Genomic DNA, 22,057 nt, shown 5'->3' on the forward strand with positions numbered 1-22,057 from the left:
ATAGATCTCATCCAAATTAAAAGTGATAATGAAAATCTTGTTTTCTTTTCTTTAAAGCATCCTCTGTCAGACTCACTAACCCTTTCAATCAACTACAACCATTCTTTGCCACTGGGTAGGGTTTTATCAACTCAACTTCTGCATATCAAGCGGCGGGCACGCAACATAAAGTTAATAAATCTGTTTTTTATGATCCCGGTCCTACTCTCTTTTATCTTCTATTCTGATACCAAACACTATTATAATAGGGCTTACCTTAAACTTTATCCCTGTAACTGCCCTTAATCTTCTACTTACATCCTCCGAGAAAACCTTCAGGGCAGGGCAGGATACAAATATATGTATCTCATCTGTACTTGGCACACCGTACTTCTCACATGAGATTTTGCTCAGTCTTGCCCATCCTGCGATTTTCTGGCATGTCCAATAAGCCCGATGTGTAGTAAAAATATGATTTTTCTATAGGGAAGCAAACCTGCAATGGCGTATAAAATCTCAAAAGTACCTTGCCATAAAGTCTCCAAATCTCCGTCTGTCAAACATCTGGTGCACTTTTGATAGGATGGAAGTTTCCCCTTATCAGTATCAATCCCTTTATTTCGGTTCAAAGAACCATAAAAGAACAATATAAAAACAATAAAATCACATAAAGCATACAAGGGTATGACAATAGTTTATTGCAGTGCATACCACAACAAATTTAGACCGAATGACGTTAGTTTGAAAGCAGATACAGTTTGGCATGCCTCCCTACTTCCTCTCATACCAGACAGTAGACACCACATTAAGAAACCAAGATTGGAGTCAAATATGGGTCCGCTATGCCCTCTGGATAGCTATTAGAAGACTTTGGGTTAAAAAGTAGAATCCATAAAACATTCAAAAAATTGATACAATTGTTAAAATAGAATAATTAAAAGTCCAGTCATTTATCATACAGTCATTACATCATCCTGATAAAAATCCATTTAGTACAGTCTCTCGCTTTATATATCTCTAGACCAGGTGTTGTGCTTGCTGAATTTAACTTTCTTGCCATCCTCAAAGTAGCTCCAGTCTCCTGCTCCATTTTTAATGCACTCTTACTAATTTCCATCTTCCTACTAAGATTGTGCGATAAGGTAACCCGTAGATAAGTAAGAATTACAACCTGCTCTAGCGGTGTATTATTAGTGATAATTTTAGGTATGGTGTATTTATAAGGGTTGAACACCCTGTTTTTAGTCTTATTTATTTTCAGCTCTAAACTCCGGTGAGTGCAGAACAGCAGAAAACTAAGCAACATTTCTTGGAGGCCTCTTGGGGTCTTTGAGATCATCAGTGTCATCTACAAATAATAGCTTTGGGTATTTTACGGCACCAACCTTTGGAGCATCATTATTTCGAAAATCCAAGGCTTCTGCCAGGTCATTTATATACAAAGAGAAGAGAGTCGGGGCTAAACCACAGCCTTGCCTAACTCCCTTCTCTATTTTAAAGACTTCAAATTGTTCCCCATTATTCCCATATCTAACCTGCGCTTGATTGTTCTCATAAATCTTTAAAAAAACATATAGGGCCAGATATAGGAAAAACGTATTTACCGATTCATAAATACCGAATTTTACCGATTCGGTATTTATGAATCGGTAAATATGAAGGAGGGAGATTTAGGAAGAATCGGTAATTGAATTACCGATTCTTTAAAATTCGGTATTTACCGATTCGGTAAATACCGAATCGGTATTTCCTATTGATTCCTATGGGCTGTGAATCAATGGGAAATACCGATTCGGTAATTACCGAATTAGTAAATACCGATTCCTGCAAGGGTGCAGGGGGTGTCACTTTGACACCCTCTAGCACCCCAAATACAGGCATGTGTGCCATGTGGCACACAGACATGGCATGTCTGTCTGTCACATGGCATAGGTGTGCATGCACACACGTGCATGCACACCTGGATTCGGTATTTTACCACCCAATTGAATTGGGTGGTAAAATACCGAATCTGTATTGCCTTTGGGACTCAGAAGAGTCCCACCTACATTTGGATTTACCGAATCCGTAAAATTACCGATTCGGTATTTTACAGAATCAGTAAATTTACCGATTCGGTAAATTTACCGATTCTGTAAAATAAATGCCCCTACATGCCAATTCTTAAATACCGGTCGGTAACGGCCGAAATCGGCCGTTACCGACCGGTATTTAGGCTCCTACATCTGGCCCTTAGAATATTAGTTGGTACTCCCATGTTACTAAAAACTTCCCACAGTTTAAATCTTGGAACCAAGTCAAAGGCGTACTTGAGATCAACAAAAGTAACATATAAGTGGCCTTTTCCTAGTAAATTGGTTTTCCAGTAGATCAAATTAAACCTAAAAATTTGATCTAGAGTACTTACTTAGGGACGGAAGCTTGCTTGCAAATTGGTAAATATATAGTATGTCGATGCCCAGTCTGCCAGCTTTTCCAAGATAGGCCTACAAAAGATCGTTTGGAGCCCATCTAGTAAACTGATAGGCTTGTAATTCCTGGGATCATCCTATTGACCTTTCTTGTTTTTGCACTGTGCCAAGATTCAGGTGTTGGACCCCTCCCTCTCATAATTGCCCTTGTAATAAGATTTAGGTATGTGGCCCAAATATCAGGTTCTGAAGCGTAGAAGTCGGCGGCCAGGGCTTTATTAGGGACAGTTGATTTCAATGCCCGAAAGGAGTCTGCAAGAGAGATTTCAAGAGTATCTACATGCCCCTGGGTAAAGGTAGGAGAGGTCTCACTTATCGCAGCGCCTCGATCAATAGTAGCCTGTGTGGTGTATAGCTCTGAGAAATGGTGAACCCATTTGCATGGCTCAATACGAAAAGCTACTGGGCTAACTGCACAGCGGTTGGCATGTTGAGTCCCCTAGCTTTGCTGCACAAATAAATCTGCCCAAATCTTTGCTTCCCAGGTGTTACGGGCATGGTTTAGCTCAACCTTATAGTTTTTACGAGCCTCTAGACCACGACTTTATTCTCCTGATTTTATACAGGCTAGGAGATCAGCTTTTGCTGTCCTGCACTTAGCATTGCACCATGTATATGATCCGGGCGATTTTTTCGTGTTTTCTTATGTTCCCTAGAGAACAGATCCCTCGTCTCTGCAAACCAATTTTTGTGGACTTTAATAATTTGTTTTGGGGCTGCACCAACCTCAAGCAAATTATTGATTATCTTCATGGTAGTGCCTGTGCCAGTATATACCAGTTCCTTGGTTTTTGGATGAACCTGAGCATGCTCCCAACTTAGAACCTGTTTGTTGTTAGAGAGGACTGCATTCCCCAAGGCATTAAGATTTGCTGTTTCTAAACAAGGTTTAGATATCCCCGTAAGTTCCAATTTCAGGACTTTATGGTCACTATCTCCACTTTCAACTACAGTCATATCACCCATATAGGCCCATAAGGGCAGAGAGCGAAATATATAATCAATTCTGCCAGAGCTGTTCTTATGTTTATAGGTTATAGCACCCTTTTGATCGGATGGGGATCTCCGAATGTCGGCTCTCAGCCCTGTTATTAGTATAATACCTGCTCCAAAATCTAGGGGTTTGCCCTAGTGATCCCGCCACAACTGGGCAACAGGTAAAACATGAAAACAAAAAGCAGCGTGTGGGAACGAATTAAGAAAAATCAATCTAATAGAGAAAACATGAATTAATCCCTATTGCTGGATATCACTATCCCAAACAACATATACTCATTTGTTTCTGACATCATGAGCAAACACCAGTTACAACTATCAGAGATTGTTTATCTAACAAACCAACATTCAATATATTGATGGTACATTACATCACATACAACATATGAATCTCAAACCCCAATTAAACAAACATATATTTTTCTATACCCAATCACTTGTTTACATATATGTGGCTGTAAACTTAAATAGTCCATAGCAGCCCACATAGAAGGTAGTCCGATGCTGATGCACACAAGAGGGAACAGCAGGACTCTCCAAATCAATGGTGGGTATCCAATTCATATATACATTGTGGTAATTAGTCAGACTCCTCCATTCAACAGTTGATGCGTTTTGGCCCATTTGTGCGGGCCTCATCAAGACAAGGGTAGAAGAAAAAGAACCTAAAATATATACAATACAATACATCTTATAAATGTCCTCCCTGGATGCCACCAAATCTTTTTTTATAAAGAACCAAACATATCATGCACCTGGTGGATTGTTTACATACTCAACTCTTGATCCTTCAAAAACCATCACCAACAGAACTTCATAAAATCATTTCTTCACTTTGTATTTGGACTCATACATTAATCGTTCCGATTTCTGCTCTCCTGCTGCTGAGCCAAGCTCGAGCAGAGGAAGGCAGGACAATAGGCATCCTGTCACAGGGAGGTGTGTCCAGCTCCCAGACAGGATTTAGTGTATCAGGGCTGGGTGGGTGCACTTGCAAGCGACTGAAAGTCTGCATGAGGGGCACATTTGTTGTCCCTGTGCATAGTCCAGTTCAAACCAGGCGTGAGAGCCGTTGGCTCCCGCTCTGGCCTGAAACTGGACAAAGAACAGGGGAGTAACCTCCCCATTGTCCAGACCCTCCCCTGGGAGGGCCCCTGAATCTGTCCAAACCTCTCCCGTGGGTACTTAAGGGCTTACCTGTCTGTAGGACCCTAGATTCGACATGCACAATATTCTGAACAAGAAACCACTGCACTTCGAACGTCTGGACACTCTGGACCTCCCTGGACTTCGTTTGGGCCCGACTTCATCTCCCTCTCAGTCTGCTGCATCATCTGTGCCCATGCACCATACAGGATCCATGCAGGACCTGTGGAGCATTAAGGGAATTTATTTATAGCAATTATTTGGATTAAATGGGCTCAGTTATAAGGACAAATGAATGGTCCCTAGGTTCAAAAATCCAGTCACACAATCTATTTCTTCAAATTATGTAAACATATCATAAATGAACTTTCAGAAACAACTTGAAAAAACAAACAGAGCGGGTGTATATGAAAAATATTGAATTTATCACATGATAAATAGGGCAAGAATACATACAAATAAGATAACAGATCCACAGGAATAACTGTAGTAGATCAATATATACCACTGTGAATTCTGTAAACACCTTTCCTTACTATACAAATCAAAACCTAATTAATATCAGGAAAAGGCGATAGACTCGAGGGATGTTGAGGATGAGTCTGGCTGCGGTGTTCTGTAAGGTCTGGAGTTTGTGGAGTAGAGATTTGTTGACCCTGGCATGGAGGGTGTTTCCGTAGTCCAGTATACTGGTTATGAGTGCCTGGGGGACAGTTTTCCTTGAGTCGGGGGGATCCATTTGAAGGTCTTTCGGAGGATGCAGAGGGTGTTGAAGCAGCTGGAGGCGACGGTGTTGACCTGTCGTGTCATGGAGAAGGAGGAGTGGAGTACGATGCTGAGGTTTTGGGCATGGTCCTTGGGGGTGTGAGGGCGGTGGGCCGCTAGGCATTGTCCTATGCAGAGGGGGAGGACCGCTGTCTTCTCCGAGTAGAGATTCAGGATAGTTTACGCTCATCCAGGATGTGACGTCCTTCATTCCTTCCTGGAAGTTGAGTTTGGTGGTGATGGGGTCCTAGGAGAGGGAGAGGATGAGCTGGGTGTTGTCTGCGGAGGATATTATGCTACGTCTGTGCTGTCTGACGATGGTAGCGAGGGGGGCCATGTTGATGTTGAAGAGCGTGGGGCTAGGCGACAATCCTTGGGGTACTCCAAAGTTGATTTCCGTAGGTTCGGAGAGGAAGGGTGGCAGTCTGATTCTTTGGGTTCTGCCAGTAAGGAAGAAGCGGAACCAGTCGAGTGCAGTTCACTGTATTCCAGTTTTGTGGAGTCTGCCGTGAGTGTACGGTGGGAGACGGTGTCGAAGCCTGTGGAGAGGTCGAGTAGGATCAGAGCCACGGTGTGTCCTTGGTCAAGGAGGGTATGGATGTCATCTGTGGCAGTGAGTAGAGTGGTCTCGGTGCTGTGGTTGCTTCGAAATCAGGATTGGGAGGGGTCGAGGATGGAGTTTCCTTCAATGAATTTTGTTAGTTGGCCGTTGACTGTCTTTTCTGTGACTTTGGCCGCGGAGGGGAGGAGGGAGATGGGTTGGTAGTTCTTGAGGTCCTTGGGATCTGCTGAGGGCTTCTTGAGCAGGGGTCTGACTTCTGCGCTTTTCCAGCTGTTGGGAAAGATACCGGTTTCAAAGCTGGCCTTGATGGTGTGTCGTAGTTTTGAAACGATGGCGGCGGCAGCTCTGTGGAAGATGTGCGGGGGAAGGGATCCTTGGGGGCTCCTGAGTGGATGCCTTTCATGCCCAATGTGATGTCTTTGGTGGTGACTGGGGTCCAGGAGGAGATTGTGGGCTGGCTGGCATTGCTGGAGTAGAAAGTGGTTCCGGAGTCAGATGTCTGGTCGTTAAAGTTGTCGTAGAGGCCCTTGATTTTCAGGTGGAAGTAGGAGCCGAGCTTGTTGCAGAGGTCCTGGGAAGGGGTAATGTCCATGGTTTCGCTGGGGGGCTTGGTGAATTCCTGGATGATGCTAAAGAGTTCATTGGAGTTACTGGAGTTGGCGAGGAGTTGCTAGAGTTGGCGAGGAGTGCTATTGTCATTTACGGCTGTTTAAGCTACTTTCTCCTGTTGGCAGCAATCATGTTCCAGGATTTTCCTTTTCCCCATGGTTGCCCTTAATTGCAATCAAGCAAGGTTATAAACTTACATTTGGTTGAGTAGCCGAAGTGCCGTGGTTTGAAACAGGTACGACGGTCGCTAGGGCAGTCTCCGATTACCGGAACAAACCAAATCGTATAGTCACCTTTAAGCAACTGTTGGTGTGCTCCTTCAGTGTCAGCACTTTTCCAGCTAAATCCCAGGCTGGTCACAGAAGGCAGTTCTTCCTCGTAATTAATCAGTAGATAGTTATGGCCTAGTAACAGAACTAAAGAGGGTGGACCTGGCCTGGCCTCTTCTGTGTGATGATGGGCGAAGACACTGCTGGCCTGATCAAGCGCTTTTAGCTCGTCAGTATAGGCCCACTCCTCTGGCACTCGGGGGACTGGGGGACCAGGTCCGATCCCAGCCAGAGTAGGCACGTTGCGGAGAGGACAGGCAGCCAAAGCTTGAAGAGACCCCTTATCTTCTGTTTCACTTACTAGTTGATACCACTTTGCCACTTAATTTTTATGCTTGACATCCATATGCAAGTCTCTCTCCAGCATCAGAGAGATATTTTAGGGTAGATATTTACCAGGATTTAGAATTGGTCTCTAAAAAAATATCTGCATAGAGTAGCGTTGGACATTAAAAGGGATTTAAAGAAATGGATGAATCTACCGTTGACTCTAGTGAAAATTTGCATTTTTCCCAAGCTTTCTTTCTTGCTGAACTGTATCCCCCTAATATTAGACCAAAGAGCCCTCCAGGAAATTCAGGGAGATATTAATACCTTTATTTGGGCAGGCAAAGGGGCGAGATTAGCCGGGAAAAATCTAAGGCATAAGCTAGAGAAAGGAGGCCTGGGGTTTCCCGATTGTAAATTGTACTACTGAGCTTTTCAATTAAAACATTTTAGGTCATTGCTTGAAATGCCAAATGACAGAGATCGACAAATATTTCTAATATTGACGCAAAGTATAATGTGCACTGAAGGTTTCTTGTATAAGTCTGGCTCACCTAAGTTCTTCAAGATGGTCAGATTAAACGCTATAAAAGCAGCCATATTTTTATGGTACAAAGTAAGTATTAGATGGGGATTTTCGTATTATTCTGCACATGCACCAATTAGGGAATCAACTGGGACACCTAGGTGTTTGGAAAATGCTTTAGGTCGATCACTTAAATTAGCAAATTGTATAAGTTGAGGCGATCTTATTGTAGACAGCGAGTTGAGACCTTGGGAAGAAATCCACAGTAAAACTACAGGGAGACTATCTAGATTCCAATATTTACAACTTAGCTCTTAATTCACAGCACTAAAACAAGAGCGTTTTGTGGTGGATATGCATTGCTATTAATCGCCATTTCAGCAGCCTGTCATCTCTATATATTACTTGAATGCCATGTATTTGTTGAAATCACTGCACTACATTTGTAGTCACATTTAAGGGCCAGTCTCTGCATGCAGAGCCTTTTTTGCATGGTAGAATGCCATGCCCAGCGGGATGGTGGGAAAGATCTGCTGGACGCAGTGCATTCCTGAAGGCACTCAGAACATGCTGAGCACAGCACAAGGCAATGATCAGCAAGCTCTGGAAGTATGGCGGAGTAATGGGTTAGTATTTGTGGAACAAGGTCAGGAACGATGGTGATGTAAGGAGGCAGACGCGAGGAGGCAGAGCTTGGCAGGGGAGCAGAAAAGCACAGAACAGGGAGTGGGGACCCACAGTAGGTCTGTGGCGAAAATGCTTGTCTGAATTCAGCTGTGGCCACAAAATCATAAAGGGACACCTAGGCATGTCCCCAGGTGTGCGCAAGGCAGGAGCAAGCTTGGTGCATTGGGCACCTGACGAGCAGGGTTGAGTATTGTACGGATGTGGAAGCTGCCGGCTTAGTAGTTGGTGCAGCTTGCGCTTGCTTCTCTCCCCTGCCCTGACAGGGTCCACTCTGCCAACACACATTTGGCCTACAGAAGCTTCCCCCCTGCCCAAACCCTGCAGCTGCTAAATGTGGTTCAAGGCCCCAGTCCTGCAACTGAAGCCTCCAGATCCTCTCCTGGCCCTTTCTCCTCGTCTATCTCATCAGCTCACACCCGGGCCCAGGCTTACTGGTGAGAGCGTGAAAACGCTGAAAAGCAGTCTTCGCCCCAGAGTGTTCTCTAATCAGTATGTGTTTGGGTTAAGGGAGTCAGCACTTGTGAAAGGTTCATAAAACTTCTATCCCTACACCTCACGATCAGATATTCACCTTGGAAAGGTTACCAGAAATTAGAAACAAAGGTGTGTGGAAAAGACTGTTCATAAAGGAATATTTTCAGGACTCCTCTTATTTTGCTCTTTGGCCCTGGAAGCCCTAAGTTACTGGTTTGCTCGTGCTGGCCCCACTGGTCGCCCCTGATTAAGCCTGAGTTGATTTGGGATGAATCTGGTCCCAGAAGCCTCACTTTTTATTGTGCCCCTCAACTCAGGGTAATGAGTGGTAATGAGGGATTCTTTGGGGTACTGTGGGGAACCAGGGAGGGCAAATTCTTCCTCATCGTCAGCGCAAGTCTCTTCTGGTGGTCTAGGGGCACCAGTCTACATTGCAGAGTCTTTTAGGGAGAATCGATTAACGGCTAGATTAGTAGAGGTGGGGCGGTCACGCAATAGGCACCTACAGCTCCTGTGGATCTCAAAAATGATCAGCATTAGGCTGATGCAATTTGCGCCCATAGGTTATGTGACCTCACTTTCCCCCCACCAGAAAGTATTTGATAAAATTGATTGCTTGATATAAATGGAGTGGAGCCTTTCTCCGGTTGGATTCAAGCTTACTATTGAGGAATTGAAGTTTAATCTAAGCTATCAGGTGATTTTACCTAGCCCTTTCTTCTGAAATGATGGCAAAAAACTTGAAATCTGGGAAATTAATTTCCTCTAGAATTTGCCATAAAATGAAATCTAAACCCAGAAGAGAGAAATCTGATCATATTGGGGCTGTGGCAAGACTCCGCTCTATCCCTGTGTGTTATCTTAAATAATCCGGTTCCAATACCATTGTGAAGACTGGAAGTAATATTGTTTTAGGAGGTATTGGTTTATCAGATCAAAACCCCTGCTCCCTACAAACGATAAAGGAGAAAAGACTGGTAAAGAAGCCATTGGAGTCCCTCAATCCTTCTACGTCCCTAGTTTTTGATTATATTCTGCCAGATATTTCACCAATAGTTTTGCCCATTGCTGGTAATCACACATCTACAGTCCCGACAACTCTGATCTCTTCGGCTTCTCCAGTTAACAAAATACCAATGTCTCTATTTTGCAGTATTCCCAAGTAAACTTTTATCCTAATTTTCCAATTTATCAAGGTCTTAGGAACTAAACCTGAACATTTCAACTCAATATTCTGAAGCTCTTCACTGTTTGGAACTAATTTTGCTCTCTATTCTGTATCTGGTTGAAAAAACAACAGATAATTCGGATCATATGCTTGACATACCAACTGTGATTTCTAAAGATCTACCTACAAAAGTAGGGTTCAGGTCCAGTGAAAAACATCTTGAAGTTACCTCAACTGAACTTAAGAAGGTCGGAATCCACATTGGCCGCCCGCTGTCAAAGGTTCCTAACAGCATCTATAAGACAGTAGTGAAAACCCTTGAAATTGCTATGGATTCCTTTTCTTTAGAGGATCTATTCAAGCTTCTGGAAGATCTACATTGGAAGGCTTGTAGTACCTGTCTGAATAGCCCCTGAGCTTCTTTACTGTTTTTCAATAGAAAAAAAATCAAGGGTCTTGCAATTCCAATATGGTAATTGATCCTATAATTGAAAAAAGGGCTAGAAACAGAGTACTAAAATGAAACTATCATTGGATAAGTAAAGAAGGGACAAAGAAAATAAGTTTTGACACTGATGATCCAATACAGGCTCAAACATTGGATTGCTCTGTAGAGTTCCCAGCACCCACATGTACTGCTCAATCTATTCCATCAATGGTGCCTATTGCTCATAACTTACAGCTGGAGATTGTTTCCCTACGCAAAAACTGTTCCCTATAATTTGGCCTTCTTACTCACTCAACTTTAGATCTGACTCTTTTGAACCTACTTCGCCCCTCCGACGTCTCAGTGAGCAGGCTATTCCATGTTCTTCCTGTGTTGATCCTGAAATGGAAAACCTACCATTGATATTTGATTTAATTGTACTGTTTGATGAAGAAATGGTTCATTTGAATCACTCTCGGTTACTAAAGTGTATGTCAGAAATGGGTCCTTTACTGTTGATAAAATAAATTATATTTTAACTGTACAACTACTTAATTCCCCAACTGAGAAGAGAAATGGGGTTACTTTCATCTCCAAAATTATTGTAAACCTGATTTTCGAAAAATAGTTTTTTTCTTTCATAGGGATATAATAGATGTTATTCCCTTTTTGCCAGTAAGGAGACTGATAAGGCCTGATATACATACTGTTCTTTATGATAACACCCCCCTAGAGTATTGCAGGTTCCCTGTAGAGGACTTAACAAATAATACTAGTCAATTCGGATCTCTGTTGGGTCAAAAAGTAGAACTATCACCTTTTTAGGTTTTGGTAATGATGTTTTGGGGCTTGTGCAGGGAATGACTTATGTTAGTGGAATTAACTAGCATGTGTACTTAACTCTAATTACACATGTAACCACAAAAGGTTTCAGCCGTTTTAGTAAGGCTATTAAGGTCCTTGCCTGAAACTTAGCAAATTGTTTTTCTAAGTCTCAGAAGCTTCATTTTTTGGATCCCCTGTGCACGGATATTATCTGTATCCAGGAGACCTGGTGTACGGGCCCTTCAAAAACAAAAATTATTTTGTAATTATCTGCCTTATGAAAAAAGCCAGGAAAGGTCATGCAAGCTAGAGATTGCAATTCTTCTTAGTATGGCTTACGCTTGATCATATAAATATTTTATCCACTCCTCAAATGTATTACAGTGTATACTTTTTAATTGGAAGGACAATGTTAGCTCAAAGCCTGACCAGTATCGCTTTGCCAATCTTTACATCCCCCAGCCTGTCCTTTGATCCCCTAATTAGTTCATAATTTCATTTTATGTATCAGATTGTTGAATGAGAAAATATGATTAACTTGATAATTGTGGTAAAAAAAAACAATTAAATCTCTTTATTGCATTTCAGTAATACAAAAAATACCATTTCTACCCAATAAGGTGTCAACACCACGAAGAACAACATACAGCATGAGATTGTTTGTTCCATACATATATCGCAGAATTGGGGCTAATGCTAATGCAAAAGTCTCTAATTACACCAATAGTTTTTTTGCTGATAGGGCCAGTGAAGAAGGCTTTAATATTCCTAGGCCTACCTTTCTAGTGTCATGTAAACTAGAGAAGGGAGGGAAGCATCTTTTAGATGTTTGTAGGGATAATAGTTTTCTTAATATAAATGCAAGATTGACCAAAGATATCCCTGCCCACTATATTTATAACTGTGGAAACAGTAAATCATAATTGATTATATTCTGACCTCTTTCCTATGTTTAGATTGTTATCTGAACTTGAGATATTAGACTGTCCCTGGAGTGATCATAAAATAATCTCTCTTAATATTGATTAGGTGTGTCGTTGCAGTGGAATTTTAAGGGGGATATAGTTTACCTAATTGCGGCCAATGATAAAGTGCTCTGAAATGCTTCAAATGAAGATAATTTAAAGGACATACTCAAAAATGCCTTACACCATATTTTAGAGAGCAGATTATTTTCTGTGGTTAATTTTGAGCAGGATATGTGGAATTTTGCGGTCGGGAATCCTTCTTCGCAAAGGCCCCTCTGGGTAGTTAATAAAGCAATAGTAGGTTACCATGGAGAATTTAGTTTGAATAAATTGATTATTAAATTATAAACACATCAATTTCTATCTCTTTCAAGGGAGAGAAGGAGAATGATTAACCTACTAAAAATAAGGTGTACAAGATGGAATGCCACATTAAAAAAACAGTAGGCTAATAAGATCTGGATAGACCTTTGAGAAGCTGCCACCTAAAAAGATTCCTGAAGGTTCTAGGTTATAATTAACACGTCTTGTGAGAGCAGCAGTAAGCCTAAAACCAGCACCATCTCAAGTGCAGAACGGGCTTCTTACATTTCCAATCTGTATGCCATTAATCCTCTATCTAAAGAGAATTTTCTTCTCTTGGTGGCTCGTCTATCAGAGGGAGGAGATTTTGAGGGTCCCTCAAGGGCTCAGATTAGGGGCCTCATTACGATGTCAGTTGGAAAGGCTCCGATTGGCATTCGAAATTTCCTTACCCGTGGCGGATCCCATGTTTCTGACCGACCCAGAAACATTTCTGACCGACCGATTACGATAGATGGTAACCGTTCGGTCTTTCTGACTCGGTTCTGACCGGCATTCGGAATCTCCGAGTCAGTCGGAGCCGAATCGTACAGGTCTTTGGACTCTATAACACTGCTAAATACATACATTGTAAATCACTGTACTGCCCCTTTGGTCTTCTCTTCAGTTGTGCTAAACTGGACAGGAACATCACTTCAGTAGGGGATTTATTTTATTGTCTTGAGAACATGATGAAAAAGAAACGTTCGTTCTTGCACACAGCTTTAGGTAGATTGACGAATATTGGCTCTTTGGAGAGCTTCTTGAACAGGTTTATCTTGTCTCTCTGCCTTCCCTCACAGAAATCTCTGTATAACCTGAAAGTCACAGGTTTGAATCCCGTCGGATCCACTCTTTGAGGTAGATCTGTCGGAATAGATTACGTGTGTTCCATTGTATTAGGTAACAATAGACATGTTATTCAGCACATTATGGGGTTATCTCAAGTATAAGTTCAAAGTGTTGGTGTATGGTGTATTCTTCTTTTCAGGAGAACCACTAACATGTAATTAATTGTATGTAAATATATCTCGTGCATCCCCTGAAAATAGAATCTGCTTCAAAACAGTCATCTTGTTGGTCAGCATTGGACAACCGTAGTCAACATGCTGCTGATGGAGACACAGAGGGCCCCTTGTCCTGTTTATAGATTGCTCATAAAATCCTTTTAGCTAACTTTATTATAAATTGCGTCCCATATTGGGCAACAAATTGTCAATTACGATAACAACAATTAATAATGAGCCTTTTACATTTTATCAGAAAGATGACTTTAAAAAGTAGCGTGGGGTTTGTTGAAAAGTGATTCGAAAAGTGAGTAAGCTGCTTTTTGATATGAGTTACACAGTATACAGCACATTTTATACAATTTCTTGTTGTCTTTGTGCACTGCCTCCCAGCATGACGGGTTACCAAGCAACGCCTGCAGATTAAACTGACCTCCTCCCCGTGCCTCCAGGAATTCCAAATGCTCAAAGCCACTTCACCGCATGTGGTCTCAACCTCTTACAAAAAGAGGGGAGTTTGTGAAATCCAAACGAGTGGCTGAAACAATGTTTAATATTTCTGCTTCTTGGTTACTGTGGTATTTGGTGGTTTCCATGTAAACACTTTTTATGTGTTGCTGCAGTACCCGTTGGAATGTGACTGGAAGCCAAGTTACTGGCCATACCATACCAACAGGTTATGTGGGGAGTAATCGTTTAGCAATTAACCTGGCTTCATTCAACATGAAACGTCCGGCTATTCTTGAAAATTTTGAAATTGTTCTAAGTGATGAAAACTAAGCTATAATTTATTATAACCTAATGTAAAGGAATACTAGCGAGGGATAGCGCCAACAATCTAGCTATCTGGACTTTGGAATGATTGGGACATTAGGGTGCTAATTATGTGTAACCTAAAAAACCTCTAAAAGTTGAAACGCTGCAGTGTAAACATTCACCCATTAACAAGTTGACTACATTTGTATCTCTGTATATTTTTTCCGACGCGTGCCTTGGACAACAGATATTCTAAAGTGTTTTTAAGAGCACATTATCTGAGCTAAGGAAAGCACATTGTTCTGCACTGATTTGAAGCAGTGCCTCATTTACATACATATATACTTGTTAGTACAGGAGTCTCCATGGGTAGAGCAGGAGGTACCCGTAGCTCGCCATCTGCTAGCAGGTCGCTCTTGGACATGGAGCCCAGCCCAATATCTGACACAGCCTTGTGTATGAGTCAGCACCACTAAGCTGTATACCCTAGAAGTGGCCGGCAGCCTAATCAATCCCAAGGTGCCATGCTGGAACACACTTACAATGTGATTGGCAGCAAGAAGTCTGAAACACAACCAATCACCATGCAGCAAAGGTGCTGCTGACCTGGGCCCCAGCACTGAGAGCCACACTGTGTGTAACCTCTGGTCTAGGAAGGAAGAGGAGAGCACCTCAAAATTGGGACTTCTAGATTTAAAATGTGTGAATTTATAAAAAAATATGAAGCCTATGACATATGTGGTAACTATTGTAAGAGGTATTATATTAGTAGCTCGATGTGATTTATATTGATCAAAAGTAGATCTTGTTACAGGAGAGGTTGGAGACCCCTACCACTTAAAGTTTAAGCTATTGTTATAATGGAACATAGCAATTAGAAACTAGAGCATTACTTTATTGAAGCACAAATGCACCCAAGGGAAATTAATAATACATTATATTGTCCTGTTGCATTGGGAAGTCCAGCTTTAAAGTGATTTCACACAACAACATATTACTCGGTTTTTTAGTGAGTAAAAAAAATCAATTTGAATGTGTGGTATGAAAAATATGCATTCGAATTGATCATCCACATGAGTCTCCCCACTTATGATGCACATCCTAAGATGCAATGTCTTTCTTATATGCTGCAAGAATGTATTTTTAAAACGTGAATGCTTAAAAATGATTATACATACAATGGACCAAACAATACCTCTGCTATAGAACTCATTTGAGAAGTTTCTGGAATCTGAGTGCTCTTCCCAGACCCCGCCTCCCCAAACTCCACCCTACACAAAATCCTGTAAAAATATTGAGCAAAATTATGCACGAGTAAAGCATGAGTCTGTAGATTTTTTGTCCAACCAAGTTGTAATTTAAACAAAGAGCTGGCTCCCGAGAAAAAAGTTATAAAATAGGCGAGTTGCCCCCAATCCATAAGTTTATATGAAAAGGACAGGTGTAAAATAATATATTTTACACCACTTTTGCCTGCGTTGTTTGTCAAAATATAACAATGCAAGACAAAAGACAAAAAATGGCAAAAGATGATCATTTGATTGAGTGCCTGTTTTTATCAGTTTAAAATTTCTTTTTTTTCAGATTGATAACATCCTCATTTGATAAGACAGTGAAGGCTTGGGACATGGAGACTGGAAAAGTACTTGTATGTATTCTCTGGCTATTCACTCTTTTGCTGTTTTACTGTCTTGGCTTAGTTCCCCAGAGTACTGGCTAAATCATAAATGTATGTCTAGGGCTTCAAGTGGGGCTGGTCCTGTTGCTGCAAACACGCCTGCATGCCCATCTTTGACAAAATACTTACAGTCTAACGTCATTTCTCAGGGCCTAAAAGTAAAGACCAAGCCTGCAATCTTCATAGATATCCCCAAATTCAGGGAAGGTTTCAGCTTCGTAGCCAACAATTGCTCAAGGCATTGGATGGTGCTGGGTGTAGAGACAGCCCTTGAATATGTAAAAAAATTTACCCAAGAAATAGCTGACTTAAAGAAGGAGATCCTAGAGGACAGGGCACTGAATAATGCTAAAGAAGCCCTTGAACGTCTAGAAAAGACTGTTATTGAATTTACCACCACCACATTGAATAAGAAATTGGATACACTAGCTAAGGACATTAAAGCCTATGAAAAAAGTCACCTATCCCTACTTATCAGAAGAGTTCTATCAACAAGACAGCCAGGGCTTCTACACCAACAGGAGTAGACAGGGACCAAGAAGGTTCGCCACTTTCCGACTCTTCAGTCGGAAGTGGTTCTGAAAGTGATATAGAAAGACCAGGCACTAGCAATTGTAGCCACACCTACCAAAATAGTTTGTCCACTTTTTAGGTACAATCCATGGATGGCCAACAGGGGAAGGGGTCAGGAACAGAACTGGGGAAATTCAGGGGGTGGAACAGAGGACAGAACGCACAGAGAAGGAACACAAGAGTCAGTTTTTTCCCACAGGAGAATCACAGGGAGATCCAGACTCGGAGGCAAACTTACAGGTGGTAGCTAGAAGACCATTATACATGGAAATGGGTACGGGACAAGATTCGGTCTCACAAATAGAATCTAACAGATTGGACATAAAATCTCAGGTCCAATCAGATCCTATCATAAATATGTCAAAAACCATACTAACGAAGAATTATAGAAAAAGGCTTATCCTTTATTCCTACTGCCCCTCCCAACACTTTCAATACCAAAATTGAATTACAGCACTTGTTTTGAAAAATAAGGTTGAACTATTTCTTTACTAAACATCCCTCACCTGTATCCCAAATAGTAGCCACTAATCTGAGACTTCCCTCTACTTTCACACCAGCAGCATATCTTGTCACACAGACAATTCTGGCATTTGAACAAATAGTTCTGAAGGAAGTTATGGACCTACTTAAAGACAGAAAATATATTAAATATAACATCACCAAAATGGAAAAGGACAGTTTGGAATCACTCCAGAACAACAGGAACATTGTCATAAAAGCTGCAGACAAGGGCGGAGAAGTGCTTATGCAAAATACCTCAGACTGCATTTCTGAAATAAATAGACAACTAGGAGTTCAGGAAAGTTACTTGAAGATTAACAAGGATCCCACTCAAGACATTGCCAAATTGATTCGGAGACTTACTCAGAAAGGTCTTGAAGAAGACTTCCTAAGTGAACCAGAATGTCAATTCCTTAACAAAACGAATCCCCGTATTCCAACAATATACACTGTTCCCAAAGTGCACAAAGATCTCGAACACCCACCAGGGAGGCCTATTGTCTCCAAATGCGGTTCTATTTTGGAACCACTCATCAAATACATTGATATGTTCCTAAAACCGTGGGTTGAGAAGACTAGATCCTACCTTAGTGACACAATGGCAGTGCTAAAGTCGGTAGAAAACCACCCATGTTACAATAATAAACAAATTTTAGTAACACTTGACGTTGCCTCATTGTATACCAGCATACCTCAGGACCAAGCTTTGGAGGTAGTTCTTGAGGTGCTCAATAAAAGAGAAAATCCATGTTAGGTACCTACTGATTTCATAGTTCAGTTACTAGAAATAGCCATGAGCAAGAACTTTTTTACTTTACAAAAAGACTTATTTTTTTCAACAGAAAGGTGTAGCAATGGGAGCCTTCTATGAACTCAACCTAGCTAATTTGTTCATGGACAAATACGAGGACGAACATATTTACAACATGGGAAACCCATTTTTAGATAACATGTCTATGTGGAAACGTTATATTGATGATGTGTTAATGATCTGGACTGGCGACATGATTAGTTTGCTGGACTTCTCATCCCAGACATACAATTCACCATGACATACGACAGGGAGACCTTAAGCTTTTTGGACCTATTCATTATAAAAGACAACTCTAAGATTGTTGCCACACTTTACAAGAAAGCGACTGTAAGAAACACACTTCTTTGATACAATTCACATCACCCAAGAAATCTCCATGACAACCTTCCTTACGGCCAATTTTTAAGGTTGAGAAGGAATTGCAAGCACAGAGCCGTTTTTTTCTCTCAAGAAATAGACATATTATTGAACAAATTACGAGATAGAGACTACTACCCTAAGGGACTCCTCAAGAGAGCCAGGAAGAGGGCATTGTACTGCCCCTGCAACACTTTGCTTGAGGTCAAGCGCAGAGATACGGTAACTGACAGGCTAGTGTGCGTCACCACATTCAATACCATGAGCCATGATATCAAAATAATTAACAAATATTGGAACCTTGTTGCCACAGACATAAACATGCCTGAAACACCTATGTTTGACTTTAAGAGAGGTAGAAACATTAGAGACTCGGCGTTTAGTTCCTTTTTAGGTCGAGCCTATGGTAAGCGCGCAAACGCTGCCCTGGTGAAGATCTGCTGTAGTTCAGTACGTAAGGGAAGCCCCACCTACTCCCCCACCCATATTTTGTATTGGCTTGTATCTTTGTCATTCGTAAATTCTGCCTTCGGATTAGTTTATAGGCTTGTTAGTCCCTACTTATTACAGTCATGCCATCATTTGTATCCTCCCATGGCTACTGGCCCCTTTACTTTGAGTGTTACATGGTACATATTATTTAGACCGTGAGCACTATCTTCTTTAATGAGGTTCTCCTACTGCCTTCTCTACTCCACACTCCCTCCCGTTGTCCGTGACTTCTCACCCCCTCCCTCTGGCCACACTCCTGTTGTCTGTGCTTTCTCGCCCCCTTCTTCCCCCTCCCCCCGCCCGCACTCACGTTGTCTGTTCCTTCTCCACCCCTCACTCCTGTTGTTCATGACATCCCCACCCTCCCGCCCGTTGTCCGTGATGACTATCGTTTGCAATGCAATAGGTCTTGCATAAATGTAAGTCCTAGTGCATTACAAATGATTTTTGGAAAGTACCCCCACTCCAGACATGAGATCACAATGGAATTTCTCACCACTTCTGGGACACTTTAAATGTGGCCGCCGTAAAGTCTGTGATCTCACTGCGGAGAGAAAAGAATTACTGTACAACAAACGCACCTACACCTTAGGATACCAGACCAACTGCAACACATCGGGAGTGATTTATGCTATAACATGCCCTGTAACAAGATTTATGTAGGTCAAACCATACAAAAGGCCAAAGTAAGGATCCTGCAACACTCCTGCAGGATACAATGCAAGACAATAGGGCCCACCTTAGTGAAACACTTCCAGACCAAAGAGCATAAGGTGGAAGACATCAGATGGTGGATTTTGAAGAAAATTTGTCAGAGCCCAAGCGGAGGTGACATGCAAACAAGAATCATCACAAGTGAGTGCAGATGGATAAACACTTTAGACACTGTTGCATATGGTCTGAATGAGTTTGAGGAGAATATTAGACAGGTTGCCCTTCTAGGACGCTGAGGCAATTGACTTCTTGTCCTACTAAGAGGTTGGGCAAGTATTGAGAGGTTCTTGCCTCATACAGTAGTTGAGTTGTCGTTGCCTGATATCAATAGACCATTTGTGAAGGGGCTCACACACCCCTCTATGCATAAGTGTAATGAGGTTTAATTGTCTGTAATCACTAAGCAGGATGTCACTAAAGTCACTCTATGACTAGTCTAATCTAAGCAGGATTGTCACTAAGTCACTCATTTTCTGCAACGCACAGAGCTTTGTTATGTTAAAGTGCAAGTATATAGTACAAATGAATTCTATTGAATATAATTATGCCTTAACGTTTGACTCAGCATCATTGTATTCATTGTGACTCTAAAATTTCTGCTCAAAATTTGCTGTTCGTGGAAAAAATGCAGTTGTAGTACCTCTGAATCTCTATTAACTATTCAGCACACTCTGTGAGATAAATAGTATTCTCTTGTGATATCAATAGAATATCCATTTATACTTGTATAATTTTTTAGATGTACACCTTCTATGCCCATTTATACACAGTGCTGATGTACACATCTCTCAATCACTGCATCTATGATGACAATTTTTTTATTATCAACAGTACTCGATCAATACACTGATTTAGCACCTTGTAATTAGCTCATTCTCAAATTCACGTAAGGTTACCTGTTATTAAGCTACACACGGGGTAATTCAGGCCTTCACATCGATAGAATCTTTCTCTCCCATCGTTGTTTCTAGATGGACAGACAAGGTCTATCTGTAGCTTCAGTAATCACATCACTTGGCGGGACTCATCGCACATTCCGTGCATACTTCCCAGATGTATAGGCTGACGCAGCGGCCGTCCTCTCCTCCTATTTAATAGCCAGCTTACTGCGCACAGTCGGTTATCCAAGTCCTGTGCAATAACTGCACCGCGTCGGAAAGGTGAGTCCAAAAACTGATGGCTTTCACATTTTTCTCAGTCGACTCCAGGAGCCCTACCATCTTTTCGCTCTCTGTCATTTTTTACCAGAAATTTGAAGCTGATTGACCACTTCAGCAGACCTACCACACTGTGAAAAGTGAGTCTGGTACCTCCACTTTGTCAACAAGTTAGGCCCTTGTAAAAATATTTTCATCTCACTTAAAGTCACTTTAATCCACATTAATTAACCATAAGCCTGAATAATACAGAACGAGTACAGGATTGAGTCATTCACCGATCATACCTACTTCATCAAAACCCTTCCAGGGTTACCCATCAACTTTAAAAGGGTAAGTCTTCCTTGTCCTTGTGTGGTGCCGGCACTTGTGTAGTTCTTTATTCTTTCCTTAACTAGCTGCAAGCAGGTGTCTTAGATTAGCTATGACCCCACATGGGTATACCCATGTGATTCTACACACTTAGCTTAATCAAAGAGTGAGCTCACTCTTTTTTTGTAAAATACAGGGAACCAGGTTTACCTGTCCTAATTAGACGAGAGCGGGGGTTAGTTATCTTATGCCCCCTCATGGATATACTCATGTCCATTTCACATTGTATTTTTCGTAGAACTGGATAGGTCTTGCTTGCCGTCCCAGTAGACGACATGATTGATGACACATGCTCCCCCTGATCACTTTTGAATCATTAATCCACTACCAGTGAGTTGCCTTTGTCAGCCCACCTTTTACATGCTGCTGCAAACACACAAAACTGACATTGTATTTTTCTTGTATAGGCTGTTGGTAGGACACTCAATAATCCAGAAGAAGAACCCAGTGATGTTTTTCTAACTGACATGTACACCATGGGTCTAAACGTTGACGCTTAACAATATCACGTTCTGAGTCGCTACATCCTAACAAATCAAGGCTAAGGACAATATAGGGTGTAGATTGAACAATATATGTACTAATTGAACTGATTGTTTAAACCAATTCTTTTTGTATTTTCTAGATGTGTGGATTGGTTAGCTGGTGTAAATATTTATGTTACACCTTCACATTATATGTTGTGTAGTTTGTTTTTTTATAAATGTTTTTTGTCCTACGATACAAATGGACAACAGCCGTATACTCCATGAATGAATGGCTATATAAAACATGAATGCGTGGATATAGAAAAAATCAAATGTATACTTCTTGTCTAGTGTGTCTCGATTTATCCATTCTTTAATTGAGTTAATTGTGATTATTACCCCTGATACTGAGCAATTGTTTGACCCGACAGAACACACTGTGGTATTTTTCATAATTGCCCAGATTCTGAGCGATACTGGGTTAACCTATTATATTTAACGGTGCTCGGCACTGCAGTTCTTAAAAGAGGTACTGTGATGGGTCCCTATCTGGCTTTCCAATTTTGCCATCACCATCAGAGTGACAACAAATGTTTTTACTCTACAGCAGTATCACTGCTCAAAG

General features: G+C 41.4%; 1 protein-coding gene across 1 annotated transcript in view; it reads left to right on the forward strand.

Annotated features, from left to right (window-relative positions):
* WDR88 (WD repeat domain 88) overlaps nt 1-22,057 on the forward strand; it is a 390,999-nt gene that overhangs the window by 148,110 nt on the left and 220,832 nt on the right. The window contains exon 4 of the mRNA XM_078671635.1: nt 15,889-15,952. Within this exon, the coding sequence (XP_078527761.1) occupies nt 15,889-15,952 (64 nt within the window). The remainder of the gene's footprint in view (nt 1-15,888; nt 15,953-22,057) is intronic.

This window comes from Lissotriton helveticus, chromosome 12 (genome assembly GCF_964261635.1).
Source record: "Lissotriton helveticus chromosome 12, aLisHel1.1, whole genome shotgun sequence".
NCBI lineage: Eukaryota > Metazoa > Chordata > Amphibia > Caudata > Salamandridae > Lissotriton > Lissotriton helveticus.